The sequence below is a fragment of the Populus nigra genome, chromosome 1 (assembly GCF_951802175.1).
Source record: "Populus nigra chromosome 1, ddPopNigr1.1, whole genome shotgun sequence".
Taxonomy (NCBI): Eukaryota; Viridiplantae; Streptophyta; class Magnoliopsida; order Malpighiales; family Salicaceae; genus Populus; species Populus nigra.
This window is the reverse complement of record NC_084852.1, coordinates 19,624,663-19,636,023: the sequence shown is the minus strand read 5'-3', so window position 1 is coordinate 19,636,023 and position 11,361 is coordinate 19,624,663. Positions and strand designations below refer to the sequence as shown.

Sequence of the window (11,361 nt, the reverse complement as noted above, 5' to 3'; positions counted from 1 at the left end):
TTATACTTGGGCTTGGAGTTTGTCATTGAATTTAGTAGCCTATAAAAGTGTGAGTCTATATATATATATATATATATATATATATATATATATATATATATATATATATATATATATATATATTGATTGGGCTTTAAAAATATAGCTTTTATTGTATCATTTCTCGTAACAATTATTTACTGTTTAATTTTGTCCTCCAACATTAGATCTATCATATATTAAAATTCATAATTTATTTTAACTATACCTCTCCTGACAAACCACTATTCATTAGAATAGTGGTTTATTTGTTTCTTTTTAATTTCATTCTTCAACATTGGATTTACTAGGTATTAGATTTTATAATTTATTTTGATTTGCTTGTTATCTTATTCTCATGTTTGAATTGCATATTTGATAGGTTAATTCAATTTTTTTTTATCATTTCTTTAATTGATTTTTTTTCAATACCCCTTCTCACAAACCATTATTCATATGAATAGTGATTTGTTTTTTTTTTATCTTTCAATATTGAATTTATATAGAGATGACAATGAGTGCCCATGGGTCAATTTCTATTATCCATGCCCAAATCCAAATCTAAAATTAATATTCAAACCCAACTCAAACCCGATCAGGTATTGATTTTGAATATTCAAACTTGACCTAATTAGGTTTCTAAGTATCTGTAAACCGAATTCAATTTTTCCCATGGATACCCATTTGTTTGTACATGCAAAAACAATCCAAACAATGAAGGAGAAAAGAACTCATTTTTTAAAACCACAGTGGTGGAAAGTCCATCTTTAAAGTTATAATAATTTATTTTCAGTTGTATCTTTAGGGGATTTCAGTGATTAAGGGAAATTCATCCCTTTAGCTAATTAGGATGAAAATTAGCACTACTTAAACAATTGCAAAACTTAAACTAAGATAAATGTGATGAATATCACTACCACAATCTTTAGATTTACTGATGAAATTTTCTGTTAGTATTTGCACTACTATTTTATTGGTAAAACAATTACTGATGAAATCACCGACAGAAAGTCTTTGTTGGTGAATCTTTCATCGGTAATTTTTTGTCCATCGATAAGTCCATTGGTAATAAAAAAATTATTATTACTGATGGATTTACTTACGAAAAAGGTGAGCAGAAAAAAAATATTTCATTCCGTCGGTAATTCCCTCGGAAACAAACCGTATGTAATTCTGTCGGTAATTATTTAAAAATATATTTTACAAAACTATGAAATAATTAAATTAATATTAATCAACACTCTATAATACTCAAAATGCTTGGAAAAAAGAAGAAGAAAATCAACTCAAAAAAATTTGCAACAAATCAATAACACAAAAAAATAAATTCAACTAAAAAAATTCATATGAAATTTTTTTAAAAAATCCTATAAATAAATCAATTAAAAATTGATCTCATATGAAAAAAAAAATCCTATAACAAAATTCATACAATTATTAAGAACAAAAACAATTAAAAATAAAATAAAAAACAAATATAGTGAAAAAAACATGAAAAAAGAAGAATTTTTTTTTATCTTAATGTAGTTACAAGTGAAACTAAGAAGAGAAAAAAAACAAATTAATAAAGTATACTAATTTTAAAAAAAAACTTAGAAGAAAAAATAAGAAAGGAGAAGAAGATATACTGGAGCCTAGAGGAGAAGAGAAGGAGTTGAGGAGAGAAGAGAAGAAGAAGAAGAAGAAAGGAGATGGGCCTGTTGTGAAATTAGGGATTCTAGATTTTTTATTGAGGCGTTTTACTGACGGTTTTACCAATGACTAATTAAATATTAATATTTTTCATTATTTTGCCGGTGATTGTATCTGTAATATTTAACTTAAATTTTGAATTTAATAAAACATTTTCAAAAACCATCAAATATCACTAACGACTTTTCAATCCGTAGGTGATTCCGTCTGTAATATTTAATTTAAATTTTTCAGAAAACCACCAAATAACACTAACGACTTTTCAATTCGTCAGTGATTTTGTTTATAAAGAACAATAATTAACAGTGCAATTGGGAAGTGAATAGCTTCAGAGCTCTCTGTAAAATACAGATGAAATGTTCCGTCAGTGATTCCCTTTGTAATTAACATGATGAATAGTGTTGACAATTTACCAACGATTTTACTGATGGAATTATCGATAAAATTTATTTCGTCGGTAATTTCGTTGGTAAAACTGACACATCATCATTTTTTTTGCTTTGTTTTAATTATTTTTTCCCACTGTAATTTCCTTGGTAAATACCGAGGGAATATTCTCGTCGGTAAAATCCGTCAGCAATGTACCAATGAAAATATTTCCTCGGTATTTCCGTTTGTATTTATCAATTTTCTGGTAGTGTATAATGCACAGTCTTCATTTGTATCCTTCCAGAATTTCTTTTCCATTGGATATCCCATTCTTTAGTATCTACAAGTTGACAAATCAAAAGCACAACAGGAGGAAGACGGGATATTGACGTTGTCATTGCTGCTACTACTGTAATATGCGAAAAATACTGGATTGGCAAAGACATTTACACCCTTTGATGAGTAGTTAAGGGTATAAATAATTTTGGGACGTTTTGGTTTTTTCATATATTTTCATAAATATAAATATGAAGTAAAAAAGAAGAAGAAGAAGATTGGTTTCCTTGAGAGAGAGAACCATAAGAAAAAAAAGATGGGAAGAAGAAAAAGATGAGAGATGAGGGAGAAGAAGTGAAAGTTAGAGATAAGAATTTCTAAGGTAAATCTTGATGTTTTATGCTTGAGTCTATTAGTTGAGTTTGATTTTAGAATTTGGATGATTAAAGATATTTAATTGATGTTTTAGGGTGCTAGTCTAGATTAAAACAATTGATATAAGGACTAAAGTTATGAGTTTTTGAGAAATAAGTTGAATTGTTTTAAGGATTTGTAATTTTTAAGACTAGGAAATTGGGATTCTGAAATCCCAATCAAATGGTCGTCTGGTTTTTCTGAATTGATCGACCAGTTGGACTGATTGTTTTGGTTGACCGATTGGTCAATTTTGATCAACCAAGTGGTCAATTTTGATCGACTGGTTGCCCAAACAGTGAAGGTTGATCAATTCTTTTAGGTTCGGTCAATTTGAATAATGTTCGAGATCGATTAGGAGAATTTATTTTGGTTTTATAATTACGATTTGGTCTTTAGTCTTAGAATTGTGATATTTTATATTATATGTTTCAAGTTTTTTTTTTAGTATTTTTTGTATTCAGTAGAGATTCTGCTAATGTTCGGTCAATCCTTGGTAGCTGGTCTCCGTTCTATGTTTGTTTTTTTTTGCTTTTATTTTTTTATGAGTGAGATAATCTTTAATATGCATGTAATATAAATATATTTATTATATGATGAGTACACCTAGTTATTTCTTGAATATTTATACATGTTGCTTTATTTTTCAAGTACTCATTTATTATTGAATTTGCACTTGTATTCTTTTGAATTAAATTATATTTGATATGACATTCATTTACTTGCAAAATTATATGAATATTTATTATTTCTTGATATTAGGATACTTGTCAGAAACTCCATACTAATAGAGAGTAATTAGTTTATATGCACATAGTAGCCCGTATACCTAGCTAGTGGAAGAGGCACTAACCTATAGTGACTAATTTTTCCATAGTTATTGGGACCGCAAACCTCGTCTGTTATTAGAACTCTGTGGTTTCATAAGTAATATGTTATCTGACATGTACCCACTACCATATACTAATATGCTTAATGTGTGTGTGTTTGTGTGTGTGTGTGTGTGGATTATAATTTATAATATATACAATGTGTATTAAATATTAATTCCTCACCGAGTTGGTTGAACTCACCCCTTATTTTTAATATTATTTTTAGGTTCTTACCTTCTGTTAGCAAACTGACTTTGTTGAGAGTTTCTGCTTCTTTATTTTTGGTTGGAACACTTTGCATATATCCACGAGACTTTTCTTTTAGTCTTGATTTGATGTCTTAAAGTGATCCACTATTACGCTATTTTATTTAAAGTTTGGATTCTTATATTTTAATAAGTATTATCAATTATTATTTGATTATATTGGTTTTGAAAAATATTTATGGAAAGTTTATGAAATGATGTGAAATCTTATACAATTTGTTTTATGAGAAGTATGTTTGAGGCTTAGCATAGGTGAGGTGTTTTTATAGCACCGCTCTTGTAATGCCAGCCATGAACCTAGAATTTAGGTTGTGAAAAAATTCTGGAATTCAGGTTGTGACAAAGTTGGGATTAAAGAATGGTTTGTTAGAAACCCCATAATATAGACTCCATTTTTGTGACAATGTTTGTGACAAGTTTTTACCATGATGCCAGTGTTTAGAGTTGAATTGCAAGGGGGTCTAAAGCTCTTTCTGTGGTTGGAGAAAATAGAGACATGGATATTGAGTATGAGGATGCATTTGATGCAAGAGAAAAATAAAGCAAGTAGTAGTGGTGAAGGTAATGCACTAAGAAAAGGGCTGCAATTATCTAAAGAATCAGCCATCCAGAGCTCTTTAATGAATATGATATGCCTACAAATTCCATGGAGCTAGATCTTTTTGCAACTTTTAAATACCCTATTTTATTGCATGATTGACCTGGGGTTTCTCTCTACAGTAATTGTCATTTTGATCTTTTTCGGGGTTTGTTCAACTCTTTTCAAGTACTTAATCTAATTCTTATATCTTATTGGTTTGTGTATTTATAGTTTAAAATACCATTAAAGCATTCTTAGTTTCTTTATAAAACCGACAACTTTTTCCAGCATATCCAAACATCGATCAAAATCGATAGGAGTACTAACCCTGAAATGAAGATAAAGGTTAAAAGTGTTAGAAATATATGAAGGAGATAAGGGAAACAAGGAACATGGGAAGCATGATGAAAAACAAATCTCATTCATATAAATATTACTCTCCTGAGAGAGGAAGTCCCTATAGACTTGGACTTAGATTGACAATACTTCAAACATATATTTATACTAATATAGGATAATTCAAGAGACTTAAAATATAAACACGTATTTGATAGATACATGCATATACCTAGGAGACACCTATGAGAATAAAAGACACTTTGAATGTAGACTTTAAAATTAATTCCAACACTCCTAACAAGAGAATTGAATCATCATGATTTTAAAATTAAGAGGGAGTGTTTGAATGTAGAATTTTAATGTAGACATTTAATATATAGAGTAATGGTTCAAATTGATTTCTGCTGAAACCATTTTGATGAAAGTAGAACTAAACCAAGAGCATTTCCAATGACAGCAAATGAGAAATTACATCAGGATGATGGTGCGACTAAGATTGATTCAAAGTATTTCAAGAGTCTCGTTGGATTCTTAATCAGCCTTACAAATTCAAGACTTAATATTCTTTTTTCTATTAGTATTATCTCCAGATTTATAGAGAATTCTAGCATACTTCATCTTGCAGCAGCAAAAAGAATCTTGCGATATCTTCAAGGAACCAAAGATCATGGAATCCTATATAAAGAACAAAATGAAAAAAATTGATTGGTTATTCTGACAGTGATTAGGCGGGTAGCTATGATGATAGGAAGAATACTTCTAGGTATGTGTTCTATCTTGTAATAAAATATAATCTCTTGGTGTTTAAAGAAACATAATTCTATAGCTTTATTTTTTGCTTAGACAGAATATATTGTTGCAAATGAAGTTGTTTGTCAGTTAGTATGGTTGAGGAGAGTTCTTAGTGATTTGCAGTAAAAAGCTCTTGATCTTACCATTATTTTCTGTGATAATATGTCTGTAATTGCAATGACCAAGAATCCAGTTTTTCATGTAATATCAAAACACATAGAATTGAGATATCATTTCATTAGAGACATGGTAACCAAAAAGGAGATTCAGCTGGAGTTTATCAACACAAATGATAACCTGCAGACATCCTCACTAAAGCTATACCAGTTGAGAAGTTTCAACAATTCAAGGGGTTCTTGAAGATTACAAATTAAAATGGAGTGTTATATGTAATTTGTAATTCTCAATGTCTTTTATTATTAACTTTTATGGCTCTTCTTCTTTTGGTTTTTTCTAGATTATGGAGGTCTATGTGTTCCTAGATTTCATTAATTCAGCTCTTGTTATATAGGCATTTTCTCTTCAGTTTATGTAAGCAAGAAAACAGAACAAAAGTATAATAAAAAAACGTAAGTAATGAGCTGCAGCTATACCAATTATCACTTCCAATCCTTTTAATTTCTTCTCTGTTTCCGCAATTTATTTCCAACAAAAAGAAAGTGTTCAGATGATTTACAATTTGGGTAACACTATGAGATGGATGGCAAGCGTTTTCCATGCTGAACACTAGCATTTGTTCTGTGCTCCTACATAAATCATTGTTTGCCATACGCTCAAGAACTATGTCAAATTTCAAATATCAAAATATAATCAATCAATGAAAAGAAGGTGTTTCTAAGAACTCGGTCAAGAAATAAATACTAAAACTAAGAAATTGAATCTAATATATAATAATCAACAACAGCATCTCTGTTGATGAAGCATATTTACCTTTCATCAACATAGCATCCAAATGGTTTGTTTAATGTAACAACAGCTTCAAATTACAAACTCATCATTATTTCTTCTGCAGTTGAAACGCTACTACTAATAGCTATCTATAGCAAAAGGCAATATAACTGTCCTCTTATCAAGTCTAACATCAACAACAAATTAACTAATATTTCAGGGATATGCAACACGGAACTTTCGACAGCTGAAAGCACAACTAGCAAGTTCGGAACTTGGTGTCATGGCCTAGCGATTATATCCGGAACCTGATATCTCGAGCTTTCCTGACCACCCTTTTTGCATTAATATCACTGTACAGATCAGGATAGGAATCATTTATGCGACTGACAAGAGCATTGCGAATGCCTCCCTGCGTTGGCAGAAAAGGGGAAAGGTAGTTTATTATTGCATCAAAAGAATGTGGCAAGCAAAATTTACGCTCGTTGAAGCAGGAAAAACATGAGCATATGTAATGATATCTAATGACTCGAGTTTTTTCGTAAGCATATTGTGCAAATATGGATTAACATTGATTGATGGTTAGCAAGTGTAGTGCCACACACAAAGGAGCCAATAAATTAAAAGGCATAGCCTGAATGTTCTAACCTTTGATACTTCCAGTGCCTTTTGAACAACATAGTTCCCGAAGTTATTACGGCAGATGTTCACAAAGTAAGGGCTGTGCATAAACTCCTCGATAATCATTGAAGCATTCTCCTCCCCGCTCCATATCAAACATTTTTCCACGACATTACTTCCAAATTTGTTCATGGAGAGAGACACAAAATATCCTTTTAGCTTCTCTAGTATCCCGATTGTTGCATGCTGTATGCGTTCGTCGAGTACATGTTGCACGACATAATTCCTAACATGCAAAAGGAAATAAGAAAGTTGAAGGCATCTGTAAGGAAATGTATAGATGAAACAAACTCTTCTTTGTGTCTATAAACTTTTGGCTTCCAGTACAAAGGTTATATTCAAAATGCCAAAGGAGGAATCTTATCTTCATTGGTTTTAATTCAAAAGTTTTTGCATATAGATTTATTGTTGAAAATCATAGAATAATTCTTGAAATATCTAACATTGGAAACTATTATAGCTTATTTTTATGATAAAGTATTTATGAAAAGTAAATTTTAAATTATGATTCAAAGTAAAAAATCACTTTTCATAAATCATGTCAAGGGAACTAATTAGTAAACATAAAAGAGGAGATAAAGGACACACCCATAAGGACTTTCCGATAGTAACATTGCATTTGCTATTGTTTCAAGCAAAAGAAGATGCTTAAGCTCCCCTTGCGCACAATCCAAAGCTCGGTTCAATACACAACATCCGCTTTTATCCATTGCAATGTCAAGAAAACTTTCTGCTATTTCTTTGATGAGGGGCTGCAAATATATAAAAAGCTTTTATCATGATTATGAAAAGAAAATCAACTGCAAACATGACTCGTAGATTGACTAATCATTCACCTTCACTATATGAGAGTGTGCATTTACAGTAATTAAAATATAACTCTATCCATTGGTGTCTTCTTGCCGTATCTCATTATTAAAACGCTAAAGATTAATTTATACTTCAAACTATGGAATCTTGCATAACTTCAAGTTCAAATAAATTCAATATTATGTAGAAATATGCTTAATTTGCAATCACTTTTGTGTATCAAGGACAAAGCATATATATATATAAATAATGTGTGTGTGTGTGTGTTACCTTTATATCATCAAATGGGAAATGTTCCAAGCATTTTTGAATTACGTGATAACCATTTTGGTTCTGGGATAAGATGACTGTCCTCCGAATCAAAACTTGTGTAAGCAACAATCTTTGCTTAGGCGTTTTGATGTGCTCTATCATCTTTTGCATCGCACGGGTTCTATGAAAAGAATAATTAAATGAAATTAGTCCAAATCATTGATTTGGAGTTTGAATTAAAACGAAAACACCATGTACATACCCCACTGGATGAAAGAATAACCCAAGCAGCCTCCTTTGGTTATGGATCAAAGAGAGAATAAGTTGAGTCATTTGGGCTTCACTGCATACTTCAAAAAGCTTCTGAATAACATGATTACCAAACTGATCTTCCATTAAGTCATGTACATAATCTTTCACTTCCAAGAAAACCATCTCAATTAGATCTGGCTTCCTCTCATCAAGGAAGCCCTGCAAGACCCGATACAGACTTTGACTTCTTGCTGCCACAGCCACTCTGCCTTTCAGTTTATATAGTGATACGTGATCTGATTGAAAAACTGGGGAATTAGGCAAAGAAGAAACCCTCAGAGTATCTGGCGTTGCAGATTCTAACGATCTTACCCTTCTAAATTGAGAGCCAGTATCAAGTATTGTGCTATCAGCATCGAGTATTCTACCAAGACATAATCCATATTGATCAAGCGCATCATAAGACTGACTACGTATACGCGCGCGCGAAGTGCTCGCATGCTTATTTCCGAAGTTGGAAAAAGAATGCAGTGCAAACCTATCTCGGCAGTCTTGGTCTTGGATATTTTGATTACAGACGAGGCCGCCATTATTGTTTCCGAAGTTGGAAAAAGAATGCAGTGCAAACCTATCTCGGCAGTCTTGGTCTTGGATACTTTGATTATAGCCGAGGCCGCCATTATTGTATCCGATGTTCGAAAAAGAATGCAGTGCAAACCTATCTCGGCAGTCTTGGTCTTGGATATTTTGATTATAGCCGAGGCCGCCATTATTGTTTCCGATGTTGGAAGAAGAAGGATGCACCGTATGTCCGGTACTATTTTGGGAGGTGCTGGGGAAAGAATGCAGCGCAAATCTATCATGGTAGTCTTGATCTCGGACATTCTGATCATAGCCGCAGCCTCCATTATTGTTTCTAATGTTGGAAAAATAAGGATATTGCTCCATATATGTGGTCCCATTTTGGGAGCTATTCTGGTATGATGGGTGACCAGCAGCAAGTGAGTACTGATCATCACTCCTCATCGTGTTCAAAGATCGTTGTTGTTCATTAGAAGAATGAGAAAATCTACCAGTTGTAGAAAGATTCATTCTAGCAAAGTAACTTTCTAGAATTGGATCTTCAAAGGGATAAGAATAATCAAGTTTCATATTGTAAAAGCGAGGAGATTCAAACACGAATCCAGGGGAAGAAATTTCTAGGTTTTGTTGTGAGCTGGTAGGATCGTATACAGCGAAAAGATTTTTTTTTCTTTTTTTCAAAGGGATAAGCAACAATCTTTGCTCAGGCGCTTTCAGGGAGTGCTTATGTATTTCCCAGCGAGTCTAAAGTCAGTTTAGGGTTTGATGGTTTTGAAAACCACCTAATATTTATACGGGCTCCTTGTATTGGATTTCGATTAAAAGAAAAATTCTGGCTGAGGAGAAAAGGTAGAGTCTTCGAGGATAAGATATTATTTGGAGGTAGAACTGTAATCAAATAAAAATACGTACGTCATATGGAAACGTTTGTTTCTCCTTCTACAGTACTGCAATTCTCGTATTCCATTGAAAAGGAAAAACTAAATTCTTCAAAAATAAAAATAATAAAAGAAGAAGAAAGACAAAGAATAAAGAAAAACTACAATTAATAAACTCTTTAAAAATTAAGAAAAAAAAACTAATTATACTTTTTTTTCCTTCCAATAATATATTAATAATATTAAATGGTACAAGGTATCCTATGAAACATGTTATCGATCGGACGAGTTTGTGGGTTTGGATTTACACCAAGAAGGCTAATTAATTATTAAAGTAGTAATTTTTTTTAAAAAACAAATGCAATTATAGACCGAGCCGGCTTAAGGTGAATCCATCTTTGAGTAAAATAAAGTATTTAAAAATATTTAAGAAATATTTATTTTTAATTTTTATATATGTTTGATAAATAGGATATTAAATAATTTTATTTTATACTTGTAGTTTTTTTATTAAATAAGAAGAATTTCGCTGAAATCTTTAAGGTCGATTATTAAGATAAACACGACAGCGATAATTTCATGATAGCTTGATGATCAAACGCTAAAACAAGAGATGGAATGAAATCTCAATTACGGAGAATAACAAGCAGAAGATTTTGTAACTCGCTTAAATTAAGATAAGTACAATTACTGAAAATTACTAGGGAAAAAAAGAAGAAAAAACACTTCATTCTTTGTCTTGCCAGGACCTTGAGCTATCTTTGAAGATGGTGGAAAAGTAGCCTTAGTTTTTCGTAGAAATCATCTTCAAGCTTTTGCATGGAGGCTTTCGCCGTTAAAGCGACACCAAGATCGATGGAGTCAGCTAAAGTTACATGGCTGAAGAAGTCTAGGCTAATTCAATCTTCACAAATAAACCCGCTGTCTGGCTTAAACATTCAAGCCTAGCCGAGATGTTCAAAGGAAGCTCATGTTCAACTAGCTAGAGGAAGCACACGCAGTGCAACACATTTACAATGAATTATTGCCCATTAGAAGAAGTGAAAAGACTCTGAAATACCAGTCGTCCTTGCTGGGATGCTACGTACCCTTGCTGTCTTCTAAGTCTACACAATTGAAGTCCTTCTGCTTCCTGCAAGCCCTCACATTGGCTACCTCCATATGGACTGCAGATTCCACGATCCACTTCAATCTAACTCTTAAATATCTCGAGCAGAGAAGGCAACCCCTAAGCAATGCCCTCATTAAGTTGTTGTGTGCAAGGCATGGAGACAGCTAAATTGATAGCTGCTTCTACGTGGCCTTCTTAAGATCCATGTAGAAAACATATCTTGTGCTTCCGAATCAGGTTTAACTTTAAAGTGAAATGGATCATTTATATATATATATACGAGGCTTCG

General features: G+C 32.1%; 1 protein-coding gene across 1 annotated transcript; it reads right to left on the bottom strand.

Annotated features, from left to right (window-relative positions):
• Window positions 1–6,801: 6,801 nt before the first annotated feature.
• Window positions 6,802–9,527, bottom strand: LOC133673518 (mRNA-binding protein puf3-like). Its single transcript, XM_062094410.1, has 5 exons — window positions 9,130–9,527; window positions 8,601–8,925; window positions 7,776–7,939; window positions 7,155–7,413; window positions 6,802–6,918 (listed from the first exon to the last, which is right to left on the bottom strand). The coding sequence occupies exons 1-5, from the start codon at window positions 9,525–9,527 to the stop codon at window positions 6,802–6,804; spliced, it is 1,263 nt and encodes a 420-aa protein (XP_061950394.1).
• Between the last annotated feature and the right edge of the window lie 1,834 nt (window positions 9,528–11,361).

Bases quoted from the DNA above. Each gene is read 5' to 3' on its own strand.
- LOC133673518 (XM_062094410.1), bottom strand. From the start codon at position 9,527: ATGAGGAGTGATGATCAGTACTCACTTGCTGCTGGTCACCCATCATAC. The intron at 7,940-8,600 runs GTATGCAGTGAA...ATATATTTGCAG, and splicing joins TTATTCAGAAGCTTTTTGAA to CCCCTCATCAAAGAAATAGC. The intron at 6,919-7,154 runs GTTAGAACATTC...CTGCCAACGCAG, and splicing joins AGGCACTGGAAGTATCAAAG to GGAGGCATTCGCAATGCTCT.